The sequence below is a fragment of the Hylaeus volcanicus genome, chromosome 6 (genome assembly GCF_026283585.1).
Source record: "Hylaeus volcanicus isolate JK05 chromosome 6, UHH_iyHylVolc1.0_haploid, whole genome shotgun sequence".
In the NCBI taxonomy this organism is placed as follows: Eukaryota; Metazoa; Arthropoda; class Insecta; order Hymenoptera; family Colletidae; genus Hylaeus; species Hylaeus volcanicus.
Window position 1 is genome coordinate 25,807,985 of NC_071981.1, and position 18,306 is coordinate 25,826,290.

The 18,306-nt window shown below is 41.9% G+C and overlaps 2 protein-coding genes across 2 annotated transcripts in view; one reads left to right on the forward strand and one right to left on the reverse strand.

The window, feature by feature from the left end:
• Positions 1-4,372, reverse strand: part of LOC128878519 (uncharacterized) — a 46,341-nt gene extending 41,969 nt beyond the window's left edge. The window contains exon 1 of the mRNA XM_054126791.1: positions 4,236-4,372. Within this exon, the coding sequence (XP_053982766.1) occupies positions 4,236-4,302 (67 nt within the window). The 5' untranslated portion in view covers positions 4,303-4,372. The remainder of the gene's footprint in view (positions 1-4,235) is intronic.
• LOC128878506 (uncharacterized) overlaps positions 1-18,306 on the forward strand; it is a 24,079-nt gene continuing 5,773 nt past the window's right edge. Inside the window, exons 1-5 of the mRNA XM_054126765.1 lie at positions 1-813; positions 3,444-3,731; positions 4,254-5,056; positions 5,902-6,223; positions 6,300-6,540. Coding sequence (XP_053982740.1) covers positions 806-813; positions 3,444-3,731; positions 4,254-5,056; positions 5,902-6,223; positions 6,300-6,540 — 1,662 coding nt within the window. The 5' untranslated portion in view covers positions 1-805. The remainder of the gene's footprint in view (positions 814-3,443; positions 3,732-4,253; positions 5,057-5,901; positions 6,224-6,299; positions 6,541-18,306) is intronic.

The following is an 18,306-nucleotide window of genomic DNA, read 5'->3' on the forward strand; positions in this document are numbered from 1 at the left end:
AAGAAAATCTGTCTATGGGTGTTGTACAAAGAACTGATAATTATAAAAATTGTACCTGTTATGTAACAATACATGAAGAACGAGAAAACTTAATTTTACAAGAAAAGGAAGCATCTCGAAGGAAAATACTTTCTTACAGCAAATTTGAAAAGGAAACAAAATAAAAGCTTTTCAAATTCTTGAATTCGCGTCCTTTATATTTTTCGATTGGTACTGTAATTAGCGATCGTTCGAATTAAAATCATGAACCCCTTCCGTAGAAGAAGAAAAACAATTATACAATTGTGGAATAATAGGAAACCCGAAGAAACAGGTGACATCATAATTACAAGTTTTGCGTCAATCGTGGGTAGAAACAAAACTTCTCTCTTAGAAGAGCCGATTTCAATGGAATCGATCCCCTCCTTTTACACAGGAGCTCGTGTCTCGTGTATAGGTAGTCACCGCGGAGTGGTCAAGTTCAAATCTCGAGTTCAGTCAGCCATCAGCTACGATTGACGTACAATCACCGCATACATTGATTCTTTCAGTTACTACGATTAAAAATTAACAGCCGTCGGAGATAGCGAGCAATAATGAACGTCGAGGACGTCCGGTCGAATTGCTTGAATTCCATTCACACTAATCGAATTGTTTCGCGTCGTAAATGAAGTTACACGTTGACGACAAATATAATTGTTTGCTCAATTTTACGTATTTTTCTTTTTTTTAAATTTTCGTTCATCCACGAATCGCGTATACTGTAATTGTTTATAACCTCTCTCATGTTACCAGTCGAGAATAAAATGCAGGACACGACATCAGAATGAACAGGTAAGAAATGTAGTGTGAAATCGAAATTAGCACAAAAACAGTAATAATAATAATAATAATAATAATAATAATAATGGATACTTTGTACGAGTCCCATGCTGTTATGTTACCCTTATGGAAATTAAAATTGTTATTTATACATGATCCACCTGGAGTTTAACGTAATCGCGTGGTTTGTTATTACTTATCTGTTACACGAACGAGTCATTATCCTTGGGCCGACACTGACCCGATTTCGAAACAAATATGAGCCCGGCTAGCCTCGCCTAACCTTCCTTCGCGAGTATCGTCTTCTAATTCTCGAATAGAAAGGCCGTGAGATTCCGAGATGGGTAGAATTTTATTCGAGTAATAAATTACGAATGAGAATACAATTTATTCATCGCGTTTGTTCGACGAATAGTCATTCAATTAATGAAAAACACAATTTGGATCGTAATGTAAAGGATGAACGATTATTATAACCAAACATCCGAGGCAGAAGAAACGTCATCGTATTAAAAACTTTTTGGTATTCGTGAATTGATCTGTAGAAATGTATTCGTCAGCATCGAGTTCTCTTGAAAGATATTATTTATTTGAACCAAATATCAATATGATGCGGACAGTTGACCCTGAGGTTATGCGACCATGTGGAATACGAAATAATTGTCGTTCGATTCCAACAAAATTCTTCTAAACAACTGCTATTCTCGCTTTCCCGTAAGGGCTGGCACGTACATGAGAAAACAATGTATTGCTAACCAGTCACAACAAATTTCACTTTGATACCATGCGTTAACATTCAGACTATTTACACCTGAAAAGTATTGTACATATGATCACATAGCAATGTGCGGCTGCCATAATCGATTCTTCATTAGCGATAAGTTGTTTTTGCATGTTACTGCATGCAAATACAGTTTGCAAATTCATAAAAACACAATATACATAGCGAGTAATTCGTAATAACTGATCGATTTAAATATTATACGAACACCTTTTTCTGTACATCCAATGTAAAATAGAATTTCCGCGATGTTTGATTTTAGATCGCCGATGCGTTAACTTAACACGCTTATCGCGTGTATCTGTAAGCGCGTATAATACGGGATGATGCAAAAAGGGATAATGTTAAAACTTAAAAGTAGCAACCGTGGATGTACAAGTTGAGAACCTCCGTCCTAGACTTTCTGTCAAATTCGTGGCTGATGTCGCGGTATTTACGCGTTCCCATCCGGTTTCCTTGTCGCGATAAAGACTCGATAAAGAACCTCCTGTTTCGCAATCTTATCACCCTCTCGGTGTGAGGCTACTGGGTGAATTAGATGCACTCGATGTCGATGGAAAATGATGCGTGGGCGATAGAAAAAGAGGGGGAAAAAGAGAGAATCCGTAATTTCGGTCGTTAGGCTACACCAGCGATTTCGTACAATGAAATAGTCGAACGAACAAACGGTTGCAGAGGCACAGATAGGCTCAAGTGGCCAAGGGGCACTTGAACTGACGAGATAATGGACCGTTTGTCGAGAAAGAGAAAGAAGCAAGGATACACGAGAGCCAGCGGTGCACGCGGTCGACGCACAGCCGCTGCGATCATTCAATCCCACTTTCTTGTTTCTTTACCACCGATGACGCACTTGTGACGTCAATCGAAGGAGCAAGAAGCAACCCTGGCATACCTTCCACGCATTTTTCCCTCCGCATTTCTTTCATCCGGATACTCTCGATCCTTGACTTTCGTCATTTCCAGAAATCCAATAGTTTACGAACAGTAGGTCTTTTCTCTGAACACGCGAGTCGAGAAAATATATGCACGCTATAACTGCTCGTAAAGTGCGTGTAAAACATGTACAATAGAAAAGACATTTTTTAAGCCTTTTCAGAATTATTTCCCTATTTTTAACCGTATCAACGAATTAGAGATAATTTTTACCTACAAAGTTCCATAATTATATCTTCCAAACGCTGTTATGCATAAATACGCGAAACAAGCCTAGTCTGTATTAAATTGTATCGTTACTACTATTCATTGATTATTCAATTACTATTATAATTTTACAACCGTTATCGTTCCCGTCTTCAATTACTTTAAGCGCTGAGAAAAGATCAAAATAGAATCATAACAACCGTTTCGTATGGGGAACAGCGCCGCTTGTATGTAGTAGTCTAATTCTGAGATTAGATAAGAGCTCTTAATGACGATATTAGTATTAGAAAAATGTATGTCGGCCGGTACGTAACGCTGTAAAGCCAGTTTGTCTTTAAATAAGTACTTTTTTTCACTCCTGTTGAGGTATAGGACTGAATGAAATATGTTAAACACCTTGTAAAAACTTGTTTTTTCATCGGAGAGTTGTCAATGTTCCGATAGAAAAAGTCACGTGCTGCGTTGTTGTAATTATAGCATCGCTTTAACGAGCATTCTTATTCGAGATACCGTTTTTAAAAATAACCGTCATTTTAATTTGAAATTAATTCGAAAAGAAAGAGTAACTCGCAGTCTTAAGGACACATTTAGAATGCGGTCCAAAGGCTATCGCGTACGTTCAAAGTGGGACACAAAGTGTAAACATTCACAAATCGAATCCGTACTACCAAAAATTTGTTCGAATCACAATTCCCAGTCACGTCTTTTTGTCTCGTTGCAGTCGAGCGTCTCTGTCGAACGACATTGCTGTCACGAATCGACCGTTGAACAACATCGAGACCAATGCTGGGAGAAACCTAACCAAAAAGAAGGTGAACTTGGCGAAGAATGTTAACGTCAGCTTAACGTCGAGCCTTGTCGAGTCTCGATACTATCAGAATCGAAACGAACGTTTCGTAAATCAGGAGAAAAGCAAAGAAGACAATGACACTGCCAACCATCTCGATAGTATTTCTTTTGAAACGATTCATACTCGATTACCGAAATCGGGTCAGATGATCTTGTTACAGTGAGTTCCAAAAGTATTCATAAGTATCGCGAATACATAGGAAATTAATCGATGCATGACACAGCAACAACTACTATGGGAGAACACACATTGCTATGTTACGCAAAGGAGCTAAAACCAATAGGTTTATTAATCCATTTGCAACAAATAAACTGGTTATTACTTTCATGGAGGATGTATCGATATGTGTGCATAAAAATATAGTATCTTACATTTGCTTTTATAGTCATTGATATCAACAGAGAAAGATGATTATTAGAACAATAAGAATGCACATGGTTACCGTGGTTGCATATGGATTAATATGTACAAACAAAGTCATGGAATAGTCTATTGTTACAGAGTATTCAGAGAAATTTAGAGTTTATCAGGCGTAAAAAAATCTACATACGAATGAAAAAATCTTCTTCTAAAAAAATTAGTAGAAAACCACGCCTCGGTTTTGAAGGACGAACAACAGGTTGAGAAGCACTGGGTAAGGGTAAGTATACTTTTGAGACTCACTGTACGTTTCCCGTCTAGTTCCCGCGTGGTTCACGGTATTCAACATGGCGGCCACTACTACCACCATCGACGCCGCGGTCGCGATTGGTTCGGGGACGGTGCGCGATGCGTTTCTCGTATTTCAAATCGAACGTCTGGCGACCTAGTGTCAAGAGGACGATGCGCGTCCTCTCGAAAACGCTGTCGACGTGACGAAAATCGCTCGAAAATCCTGAGACGAAGGCAGCCGAAACAGCTGTTACGACGACGACGGCTGACCGTGAAACGATCAGAGGCGACCGCTGTCGAGGTTTCATCGCGGAAGCAGAACATCGACGAGCCGTCCTCGAGCTCTGGCGCGCAGAACTCGCGAAAACGGCGCGTCGGTATCGTGGAGAATCAGTACATCGCCGAGTGCGACGGCGGTTCGTCGGTATGCGAGCTGGTGCGCGGTCTCGAGCGTCTTTTCGGTGATAAGGACGCCGGTGGGGTCGCGATGAGATCGAAAAAGCAACAGAACCATGAGGAGGAGGTCGTCGTCGATCCCATCGAGGCGAACGAGACCTACGACGAGTTCGACACAGTCAGGATGCCGGTGGTGCGCTCCCTGAGCAAAAGTCCGCAAAGCGACGAAGGCATCGAGGCGGATCCCGAACGAAGGAGGGGCTCTGTGGCACGTTGCTGGAGCCTCGACTCGGCAGCGGCCAGCGACGAGGATGCATCGCTGACCACCACCACCACCACCACCACCACCACACATCAGCTTAAACGACACAAGCTACGAGTCACTAGATGCTGCAGCTCTGACAGTGCTGTCTTGAGCGACGAAGATCAAATAAAAGGTGAGGGGGATGGGAATTATCGTCACACCGGTTGCGATCGTTCGACGGTGGGGGAAGTCCGTTGGAAACACGTTTCCCTGACCCACGCGTGCTCCGTGTCAATGACATCATCCGTAGTTTTGTTGTTTTCTTTTTTTTTTCTTTTTTTATTATCGCTTGTACGACTGTTCCGACAACGATTCTACTATTCACATTTTTTTTCGAACCTTTTCAACGGTGAACATTTCTAACGCTGGAGAAGGGCTATACATATATCGCGCAATTTAATATTTACAAACTTATCGTTAAATCTTTGATTGCGGGACAATTTTTGTTGGAATTTCTAGCAGTCGAATTTTAACAAAATATCACCTTACAGAAAATGGTAAGATGAACCTTTTTCTATTACAGTTTACTCGTACGAGATGAAAATAAAAAGCATCAATTTTACACTGGATGAAATTATAGTCGTGGCACAGCGATACTTAGTCGAATCGAAACATTGCTTATTGTTGCGAACCTCTACGAGTCGAAACCACGAAACATTCGTCGTTTCTCTTCAACTTTGACTTACCGAGGTTTGGCTGTAGTATCGTGTAAATATATCACGGCCAGTCGTAAATTAACGGTTGTATTGCTCTGGCGTAGAATTCAAAACATATATGTGCGAACTTTGTGCTATTCAAAGGGTTGAAGCCTGAATCTTGGACGTTGTTGTTCTCATTTCGGATTCGTGTAGTTTCCTAATTATTACTTCCCGTTTGTGTCATCCCCGTGGACGTCTCGTTGCCTCGTGACAGCGCTAAATAATAAAATTAATCAAAGAAACGTATTCGAATGGTGAATGACGGGAAAATCGTTTGCAGGATGGGATAGCTCGAACATGGTAGAAGGAAGCGAATCCGAGCAGAACGAGGGAAGGCCAAGGTATTGGAGAACACCGAGCGTGGTCGTTAGCGACTACTCTGATTACTCTTATCTGGACGAGAAGCTCGAAAGGAACGATTTGGAACTTGAAAAATACGATGGAACCAGCGGGACACCGAGTCAAACGAGCAGTTGCTCCTGCTTGGATTGCGACGAGATACGAGAATCGTTGGACAATCAGTTCCTGCAAGTTCGTCGCAGCAGGCGACATTCGGACTCTTCTTGTTTGTGCCTGGATTCTTTGAACGCTGCTGCTACGAGGTATCCAATAATAATTCAATCGTGTCGCGGTAACTTTTCTCTTGGTCGCGCATTAACCGTAGAATATTTCTTTCAGACGAATCAACGAGGCTGGAAACAGGCGGAATTCCTGTTTAGATGCTGCCAGTTCTTACTACTGCAAGGTGGACTCTCAGTTTCTACGGTACACCGAGGAAAGCGCTCCAGGACTGCAAGAGAAAACCAAGATCGAATTTCTGGACATTCCGCCGGCAAGAAAGATCTCGGACTGCTCCATCTCTAGCCTCAGCGGTGACGAATCCGATGTCATCGAACTCCAGCAAGTTAAACCTGCTAGGGTGAGCGTTATCGCGTTAAGCTTATGTATAATATGTAATCTCTTGTTCTTAACCCATTAACGCGTAGCGTCCCAGAAACAGGAACCGATATTTTTTTTTTTTCTAGAGTAAAAATTAAACTTTACGCGTTAAAGGATTTAGAAAAGTATGAGAAACTCTAACGAGCAATTTTCCTCGAGCTACTTGAACCTTCTGTAGATTCATTGAATGGTATGGGGTCCGGTATGCTGACGTAGTTCCATTCCAGGTGTATAAATATTTCAGTGTTACACCGCAGGAAAAGCTACGTTTAACGCGACGCCACCGACACATTGTTGTTTCCGCGAACAAGCGCGTAATTTATCTTACGCAACGCCACGCTTGTGCTCCAGTTCGTGAACAAACGAACCGTTCATTCGTCGAATACGGAATTCATCGTTGGTAGCTAGCACGAAACTCAATGAAAACGGGAGCGTACTCGCTCATGGTTAAACTTTATCTAAGTGTTTTACTCGAATGATATTTTCGTTCTTCAATTTTTATCTCTATCGTTTGTCCTTTTCTTCTTTTTTCGTATCGCGTCTATAGAAGCGATTAGACAACACAGTCTTTCGAAACGATCAACCGCGTTGATTTATAGAAGTCGACGATAGCGAAGAAAATGTCAAGTATTAATAATTACACGAATGTCTACGGTAGTATTAGTGAATTACTAAAAACTTACGCATGACTTTTGGTTAATTGTCCACATTTCTGGCTCACCGGGCGACGTTCGCTTCGAATCGTTATTTCCACGAGAAAAGCTTCGCGCAAGAATGCAAGCGACGAAAAGACGCGCTGCGTCTTATACAGCTCGTAGAATCTGTTATGTATGCCTTTCTTTTGTACGTGCAAACGTACATACCTGTCTTTACGTACACGCTCGTTTTACATACAGACCAACGTGTTTACAAACTCGTCGCGCACGTGCACGCCCTCTTTGTTCATTCCTCGCGTGGGTTCAATTGACGTCTACGCTCGCAAAACACTCCGTGTTCGAGTGCGTTCGAAACGACGGCAATTTCTATCGATGCTGTTTTTTCCTTGAAACCGTTTCGCTGGCTATATAAATGGAAACGGCGATTCAAAATAAAATTCCGATATTCAATTTGAAACAAATATTTAACATTTTATTCCTCGATAAATTGTAACGATACTCTTATTGTCCGATCGTAGCTGTTCGTGGATTTGTTCCGATAGGAATGACACGTTCGTATATTTTTAACTCCGTCTTTTCTTATCGATCGGTTAAAAAACAAAAAAAACCAACGTTCTAAAAACAGCTAAACGAAAGTTTGGTTCATAAACACCGCCGTAAACTCCATAGCACTTTGACGTCATTGGGCACTGCTCTTCTACTTGCAAACGCGAAATTCTTGCGTCGAAATGGCCAAGTGGATTTACTCGTTGCGTACAGAATATAGTTTAGTAAGTGTAGACATACGTAACCTATTGGACCGGATATTTGAACTTTTTTTAATTCTATAGACGTTAACAATCATAGGAGAAGCTTCGTCGAATACCATCGATACATTTGCATTTGAAATTGTTGCTTTTGTATCAAACTATTCTAATAGGAATGTTTTCAAATAACTCGAGACAAACAGCAGACGACAATTACGTAAAGTTTCATACCTGGTTAATTACATTCGCGAGTCATTAGAAATAAAAGAAGCAATGGTAAAACTTGACAACCGAATTGACGAGAAGATATGGTTTAGTGTATTTTACGTTATGACAATTCTGAAAATTGAAGTCTATGTCATGGATCGCAGTAGTTTCAAAATTTCAGACCAAGATAAACTTTTCCTTAACAAATAAAAATGAATGATTTCCTTAACATTGGAACATGTACTTTTGATGACATTCTCGTTGCCATGTATTATGGGCGCTAAAGCATGTTTAAAAGTTTATCGATACAAGGACCGAGTTACTCGCCACGTGTAGATCGGAGAGGAGCAAACTTTTGACGTAGATGAACGCGCAAAATTAACATACACGATACATAAATCTTGTCGCGACTCCGCAGACGAGTCTATGTATGGTGCAGGAATAGCCGAGTGGAGTTGCGTTGAAGAATTCCGTGCAGTTTCAGAAATAACTCAAACAGCGACTTTTATCGTGTTTTTTTTTCGAAGCCATTGTTTTTAAACTGGTCGATGGCGTACTTGGCGCCAGGATGTCAGGGAATCGTAAAATTGTGCTCGTAGAAATAAAATAGCCGCGTTGTGCGTGGCCATGTACTTTTGTTCGATTCAAAAAGAATATTTTCATGTAGAAACGATCAGTTTCGTAAGTAAACGTTCGTAAGAAAGTTACAAACACAAGTTTTTAAAAATCTTTAGTCCAAATATACGATCGATTTTCTTATTGTAAATGAATGTATATTATTAATGTGCTAACCAATGGTTACGATCAATGGTATAGTAATCCCTTGATATAAGGTGAGGTTCAAAAAATTGGGATTCAGAAAAATTGTCTACAAGTACCAGCGCCGCCAGCGGAGAAACGAATTACCCGTGTGCCGCGTGTACTTGGGTAACTCGTTTCTCCGCTAGCGGCACTACAACTTCCATACAGTTTTTTAGAACCCCTTAACATTACTTCGTACCTAATAATTGGTAATAATTATCATAAAATATCTATTTAAGTGTTTTCCGTGACAATTGATAACATCTGCCCCTTCAAACAAAAATTACGAGTAGTTTGACGCTAATGCAACGTAACGAACTGTAAGAGAAACAGTATGTTAACTTCTCGAAGGACGAATTTTAGATGAATCTTCGTGGAGAGGTTAACAGTTTCCAAAAGAAATTCTTTTTACCCTTTTTCTACTTTTCTACCATTTTTTCAAAGGAAAATTCATACGCGAGCAACGAGCGTGTGATCGGATTGGCCCAAGCTCTAATCGAATCAGCTAGCAGGAAAGTTTAGGGTCAGCCTCTCCATTCCGTAGCACCTCTTTCCTTGATATTTATTCGGTCAGATACTGTCAGCTCCGGTGCCCTCTTCTACATATATACAGAGCCTGGATCATTGTCATTGTCAGTCCATGCGCGCGGTTTCGTTCGTGGGTTACAAAGCTCGTCCACTTGTTTCTCGACCAATCGTCCGTAGGCTCTCGCCCAACGAACCAGGGAAAATTGTCGTTCTCGTTCCAGTCTTGGAAACGCTTCTAATTACAGGGTTTGAACGGGCGTTTGAACGGCGCGGCGCGTCGGTGAACGGTGAAACGCAATCTCCAGTTCTACGGGACTGTTCGAAACCAGATATGGGCAAAATTGTACGCAAATATTTAATAACAATTGGACAACATATGTACAACTTGCGCTTTATCGATTACAACACGGAACGAAAGTCTATTCATTGTTGATACTTGATTTAACAATTGATGGATAAAACACTAAAGATGAATCGACGTTGATGGTCGCGTGTTACGATCGGCAAGATGAAATTTACTGAATTGAAATTTCGTTTAATTGTAATTTCATTTTATAATTGAAATTCGAATTCGTATTTTCACGCGAATATGTTTTTCTTATTCCTTGAATCGTATCGAAATAAGAAGTTTGCTCATCGCTGTTAGAAAGTGACGGCACTGTTGTGTATTCAGAAGCTCCAGAAAAGGAGGAATTCCAGTGAAAAACTGGAATGGTGGCGTGTTGGTTTTGTGCAGCGAGTGAAATAAGTGGCATCATGGATCGCGTGGGATTTAAATAAATCTGACCAGACAAAACTTATTTCGGTCGTCTATTTTTGCAGGCTGGAGAAACTGTTTTCAGCGATTCAAACGCAACAGAAGGTTCGGTTAGCCGGCAAAACGAGGATCAATTTCTGCATAGATCGTTTACTGTTTCGAGTTATTCAGCTAGCTGTTCCGTGGATTTATTTGATGAAGGATTTTAACAAAACTTTGTTTGATTCTTCTTTGAATAAATATGAATCATACGAGGCATAATTTTATGAAGAAACGATATCAAGATTTTGTAATTTTATTACAGACTCTTATGGAACATACAGATTTTAATGTGAATTTCTTCGATTTAGATCAAAGTGCATTAAAACAAAAAACAAACAAAAGATATTGACTGCTCCGTTACTGAGATATAATTAATAAAACCTAAGTAAAAACTGTACTTTTATTTAAAATACAAAAAGTTAACCTAAAATAATAAAGTTGCGACGATTCGCGATTCGTCTAACATACATCAGCAATCCCGACTATAAATATGGTACGTTTGTTTATACGAGTACGAGATAGGAAAGGAACTTTATTTACCGGAACAACTTGATACAACGTGAATTTTCGTAATTCATATTTCAACTTTTCAAGATGATTACAAATGTTTTATTTCGCTAAATCTTGAAATTTCCGTCAATTTCCAAACGTTACTCCCAGAATTCAGGAAATTTCCAAATCTCGAGGAAGAAAACATTCCAGGAAAACAGATTCACAACCCGTCAACTTCTGATAAGAATCCAAGTGTCACCGAAAATTATCGAAAAATATTGTGGCGCGATAATATTCAACGTTTCTTGGTTAGACGATAGCAATTAAAACGAACAGTTTCGCGAATCGAACGCACGCGACGGTTCCTTGTGACACGTTTCGAACGCGACGATTTCATGATTAAACGATTAACTTTCGTTTTTCAAACATTATCGAACCGATATCGAAGCAATTTCTCATCTTTGGTGCGCTTTTATGGACACAAAAACTTTGACCTTAGTGTCTGTCCTGAAAACTGTTATCGTGAAATGCACATTTGATCGGAAAACGTTTCGTAGAATAAATAAAACTTTGCGATTACGATATATTTGATTATTTTATTATTCTATTGAAAAATATTTTGTTTCGACCCTTGTTTTATGCGATGTCGTTTGTGACCGTGGAACGCGAACGAAGGGCCAAGTGTCACCTTCACGGAGCGATGATGCGCGACAAACATTGTCCGTTGTGCTTGCTAAGAATCGACCTTGTCGTGGAAACACGTCTCGATCTGGACGCGATATTGGATAGGAATATTGCTCGAGAAGCGCTAATTTACAAGGTAATTCGACGCATTTACGTCTCACAAAAATATTTCATTAATTTCATCATTAACTACGCCTACGAAAATACTCAACGAGCAACTTTTATCATTCATCGATACGATACATCTATCGTGTGCTTGTCATTTTCCTTGCTTAAACCGTCACGGTAATAAATGAACGAATACTTGATTAAATTTTTGGTAACGGTGGTCGTTCGTTTATGTAATCACCAACGTTTGAAATCGTGCTTTTGGTTGAACGTGGTAAAGCGGTTACACCGCTTCTGATGTCTGAAATGTTTATGATCCTTTGCGGACACTTTAATCTCACTTTCGAAGAATCTACCTTTTATCTTCACGAGCTTGCGTGTATTTACAGAAATAACAAACGCTACACTTGTATTTTGAAAATGATCTAATTGATTTTTCGACTAATCGACGAATCGTTATCGATATATCGAACAAGTTGTCAAATTCCAGGGACAAGGTTTATCGGTGATCGATATCGCGATATAGTACATCTTGGAGATTCATCGCGATGTATATCGTTATCGTTGTTATTATTAGAAATAGAAAATAAAAGACGATAATTGTAAATAAAGAAAACTCGCGGCAGTTACAGGATGGGCCGACATCGGCCAGGAAGAGACGGTGTCTAACGCGTTATGAATAAAACATTGATCGTTGCGACTGAAAATAAAATATCGTTAGCGTTAGACAGTGGTCGATTGAAAAACCTGCTGTGGCTTCGCTTTCGAAACGTCCGGACATTGGGTGACCCGAAAAAGGCAATACGTACTTGCCACTGCTTTCGTTTAACGCTCGCATAACCGCCGGTGACCTTTCAACGAGGGAAAGTAAATGCAAAATCGTGCAAGTGTCGTGCGTGCTCGTGTCTCCGCGGTTTAAATCTCGCGTACTGGCTAGCGATGCGAAGAACAAAACGAGACGAGAGACGGAGAACCGTGCGTGCACGTGTTGGATACGATGTACGCGATATATGGCGATACATCATCTAGTAATACGCGCCGACTAGTTAGCAGGAAGCTCTCAATTCGGGTCAGTAGAAGAAAACTGTGCTACCATCACCGTTGATCCCGGTGCTCGATGTCCTCGCTAGGTTTCCACGTTCTCAAGGATTCTCGAATTAACGCTCTCAGACTGCGCGACAGCTCAGCGCCTAGACCGATCGCTTAGTTAACTTTTCTTCGTATCAAAAATGACTACCATCGCCTTTGGTAAAAAAAGGTTAAGTTCAATTTTTACACGATACGGAAATTAAGCGAACGAGCGAGTTTTACGAGGATGCGAAGTCGTGTAAATTGACTATGATACCTAATCTACCAGTCTCACATTTGTTCGGTTATTTATTTAATTCTTGCTTTTCGTTGCTGCTTTTTTCGTAACTCTCTGGCGTCTCGATTAGGGATGGAAGTCAACTCGGTTTTATCGAGATACATTACGCGCCACTTGGAACATGGCTTTCTAAATTTACCATTGCGCTGGGACTTTGCTTTTCCACGAAGTTCTGAATTGAGATCATCGAGCAAATTGCCCGTTCGTTAAGTACTCTAGGGGCATTCGAATCCGCAGAAATTGATCCTCCGTGGTTCACGGAATGTCACGGTCATGTTTGTTTTCAACGATAGTCGACGAAGAACTGATTGTTACGAGAGTTGAGAGAACAGCGACGTTAGTTTCTCGAGAGAACGATGACGAACAGCTGAGATGTAACAGTTCGGATACCGAGAATGGATACGTGTCTCGTGTCGCGATCTTTTCCTTCGTCGATTAATTCGTGGATGTACGAACAATGGACAAATAATTCCTTTATCGAAAGATAAAAGAAAATTACGGATAAGGGAGTGTTCCGTGAACTCTTTTTCCATGATACAAAGATGGTAACCCTAACCGTGGGAGAGTGTATATCGCGGGATGTCTCGTGGCAGCGATAACGGATGAAAAACGAAAGAAACCTGGTTCGCAACGCGAGTCAGTGGACCGTGCACGGTCGTTAAAGCATTCACGGTCGCGGAACCGCTCGGTTTATCGCGTGTGATTATCGGAAAAAATGGAGGAAGAGAATAAAACTGAAAAGCCGCGGTACACGGACGCTGCGTCACCGACGACGCCAGCCTCGCTGACGCTGTCGACACCGCCGACGTTGAACCTGATGGAACAGCTATTGCTCGCGAAAATAGAGAAACACAGTTTAAAGCACGGAGAGGATAACGTTAAGGAAGAACACGGAGCGACAGCTGCGAAGAATCTTCTTCTCCGAAGAACAGACTCGATGGATAGCCAAACCAGCGTTAGCACCTATAATTCGCTTCTGTCGAGCGATTCGGCGTCCAGTGGCAATCTTTACTGCAAGTGCGACGATTGCCTGCTGGGAATCGTCGACGAGCATCAGCGAAGTCCAGCGACGGTTGACAAGAAAAAGGTAAACACTGGCCAGCTTTCTCTCTCTCTCTCTCTCTCTCTCTCTCTCTCTCTCTCTCTCTCTCTCTTTCTCTCTCTTTACTCTCTGTGGTGGACCGACGAGTAACGGCAAAACCGATCGATTAAAATCTTGTCGGTAGTTCCTAATTGTAAATCGTATTCGTGCCCCTATTTTATATGTCTTCCATTCCTCTGAGAAGTTGCAGGCCCCTGTTCGAGAATCAGTGAGTTAGGTGGCCGTCGTTTCACGTCCTTTGCTCGGTTATTCAGCGAGAGTATTGTTTTCTATGGACAGCCCCCTCCCCCTTTCAGTCGTAGATTGAAAACAACGTTTCGAAATCGACCACCGCTCGAGCCATCGATACGTTTCACCTTCATTCCGTATGCTCCTGGACAGTCCTCTGGCGCGTAATCAAATGCACAGACGTCAGACGCCCGACAGTCGATGATTGATTGAAAACTTCTTAGCTACGATTACGCAACGCGTTCCGAGTCCTAAATTCTTCAAAGTTTCGTGCGACTAGTCGACGTCGCTCCCCTTTCATTCGCCGACTGCTTTTTCTTTGGCTCTCCAATTCTAGCAACGGCTAAGCTTCAACTAACGTTAGCGATAGGACCGATACTATTACTATTATTGCAATTACCAAAAAAAGGGGCCTATACTTTTACATTATTTCGCATAGTGATACGTTTTACAATTATAATGTCAACACTTTACTATCAACTAATATTATACGAGGTATGAAATAGAGATCGAATGATATTAATTTTGTCAAAGTTAAAAAAACTGTTAATATACGTAATTATCTATAATTTAAATAGAAACTCGAATATTTTCGTGTACGTCCAATTTAAAACTGCTATTCGTCCCATATGATATAATATCTAATATAATGAACAAAATGTTCTCTCCTTTGAAAATTGAAAAACTGGATAATAACGTGTTTGATCTGACATCGATAGTATTAATTCGGTATCGGTCCCATCGCTAGTCAAAAGTGCACAGTTGGCGCTGATAGAATGCTGTCCCGAGGAAGAAGTTTATGCAATCTCCGTGTCTTGTGTCGGCTAGTCAAGCGCTGGAAGTTCAATTAGCGGTCGTTCCCTCTTGGTTTCGATTTCATTGCCTAATCAACCCGCTCTGTCCAATTAGCACTGGCATTCTAGTTCTCTTTAAAAGCGGAATGCCGCTCCGCGACCGAGAATCTCGAATTTCTTTGCGACGTGCCGAACGCGTTACACCGGGAAACGCCTGGAATGTTGCATAGCAGCCAGAACTATACTATGTACGCAAGGTGTTCAGCGACAGGTGTTGGACATTTCAGAAGCCGATTGTACGCGTAAAGATGAGAATTAACGGACCAAGTAAGAACTTTGTCTCGTGATCGGGAAGGTTAATTGGAACGAGTCGACGAAATTTATTAACGCAACGTCGTACCAGTCCCATTTAATTGTCCCAATGTCGTCACTCGCGTTCCACTTGAGCACGACGCGTTTATTTCTTGCTAATTCGTGTCGTTTTCGCGACACAGAAGCCTTGGAATATACTCATTGAATTTTTTTCTCCCGTTGCAATACATTTGGGTCAAGAGTTTTTGCCTCGATCGTTTCTTCTTTTATTTTTCCTTTTGCGAGCGTCGTGCCACTTTCTTTTGCCCTATCGTTCCGATATTCTCATAATATTTGAAAAAGTAAGCGCGACCGACGAGTTTAGCGTAATTATTGTCAGCCCGCGGGACGGCGGACCACGTGTTCGCTGTGATGCGTTCGAGAGAGCAGTCGATAATGCCAGGCAAAACGATGTTACCAACTTATCAACCAACTACGCGCCTGTTATGCGCTAGCAGGCGCTTAGGAAGGGGTTGTTGCTGCTTCCCTAGCTGGATTCGAGCGTCCTCAAGTTTCCTCATAGCATCGGAACATCTTTTCCAAGATGCACGCGTACCGTTTATCTTTGAGTACGTCGAATAAAAAGGCAAGAAATTGAAGCTCGTTGATTTCGAAAGAATCCGATGATATCCACCGCGAGATATCAGATTGGTCTCCGTTGCACGGAGACAGAGAAAGTTTAAAAACGCTTAACCCTGATAATGTACCCGTGCGTTCGAGTTTACGAGCGTCGTAAAATTTCCATAAATGTCGCCGATACGAGCGAATCGAAATTGTCAGACCCAATTTCTGGGCGGCCTTGCGTAATAAACCGAATCGCGACTGGCCTTACCGACGTTCAAATTCATCGGGGGATTATCATTCGACGCGTGAAATTAAATAATTAAACTCACGGCTTACAGTAATTTCCGACCGCTCGATGCGTCCATTGCGAAACGCGCCACGTGTGTGGGAGTCGTTAAAAAAAGTAAAACGACCGTGAATCCGTGCGCTCGTATACACGCTGGAGAAAGAAACTAACGCTCGCTTTTCTTTAAATATCTTTATGTATCAAATTAGCGTATCAATAATACGTTGGTTATATTTACGTTTCGTGACGGAATAAATACTAGTTTAATATCGAGTAAAGATACTCGAAGAAAAGCGAACGTTTCGATACTTGTTTTACCCACTGTGCTTGCGTCAGCATGGCCTGTTGGCGAGCAACGAGGATTGACATCAGGGACGAACTGTCCCTGCCACGACAGAGCTATATGCGTGCTCTCGAGGATACCTGAGAATCACTTCGTTAGCTTTTATATTTTCAAGATAAAATTTAGTCACGTGTAATTCATTTTATTGACTTTCAACGTCGCTCGAGTCTTCGACCAACACCGTCAGATGGCGGGGCTCTTGAAGCAGTTTCTCGCGGTTCGAATATGCCGACAATTCTTTGCGTAAAACTCAAACTTTCTCTCATTTTTGTGCTGCGTTTTTCTAGTCTGTTTGAAATTCCAAGTTTTGGTTAACAAACGTCTAAACTTGTGTATAGATCCGCGTGCGAAACTTGGAGTCGTCCTCCCCTTGTAAATTTCGCCACGTCTTCGAATGCAACGCGGAAGGAGTTAAACCGTGTTTACCATGAAAGTCGATGGACAACCCCAGCCTGATTTCGAGCTGGTTTAGTCGGTTCATCATCGCCCCAACGTTTCGTCCACTCCTGATAATTCCGCTAACGACGGTCGCGAGCGCTAGTTAATTAACCGATGACGCATTTCGATCGTCGACGAGTCGTATCCTCGCATCGTTCGCGCGAGCATACCAACTGACTAAATTTGCGTCGAAAAAGTCGCTCGAGGTCCCATCGTCGAGTGTTGTCCCTCTTCCCTTTTTCCGTCGGCGTTTGGTGCGTCGGCTACCGCCAAACGGCGACGTTGTTTCTGTGGTCAGATTGGTCGCGTGTTGTGACGGTGTACCTTCCGATGACGTTGCGCTACTAGAGGACGAGGAACCAGCGGTTTGCGGCTGTGCAAATCAAACGATCGTCACGCGTTACGGTGATCGAGCAGAGGACTGCCACGCGGTAACGTCACGGCTGTAATGGATGGCATATTACACGTGCTGAAATATTCGAGATAGCAAACAAACTTGTACGAACCAGAAGTACAATGGCAGAAGTTGAAAGTGGATCTCATTGTCAGTAAGGATACAGTGCAAGAGTTAACGAATCGACCGAGGATCGATTAGATAATGTAGATATCGTGGCGGAGCCATAAAGATCGACCCTGCTCGACCTTCGCGATTCCAAAGAAATTACGTAAAATACGTCGCGGTGTAGCGAGGAACGTTTTTCGAAAATTACAATGGCATTGGGGTAGAATATTACGACAAACAATCAATTTTTCTCGTACCGTAGGACCATCAGTTTTCAATATTTTTAAGAAACCTCCAACGTTTAAATATCGCTAAAGATTATAACGTTACGAATGATCGGAAAATGACTCGTTTCGCGTTCGATTTCCAGCGATATTTCGCGTTCGGTGACCCTGAGGTAGCCCCTAAAAGTTTCGTGACGTGGTACTGTCTCGAGAAAGGAGTAGTAGGAATTGCGTCGTCGAAGCGGCGATATCCTCCCTACGCATTTCCGTGTGAAAATAACAACGTTATCGGCGCACGTGCCGCGAAAGGAAGTCCCTCGGATCGGCGGGCGGACGCGAACGATAACGACTATCCGCTAAGTGACTTGTGTAATTTCTCGGTCCAGGCGTCTACGTTCTAGCGCTCGACTTATGTAAATGCGCGACCGATAGAGACGCGTACGCACGCTTCAGGATCGTGTCGACGCGAGACTGACTCCCTCAACCGACAAAATAAACCCATACGCGGTTGCAACATAATTCTTCCT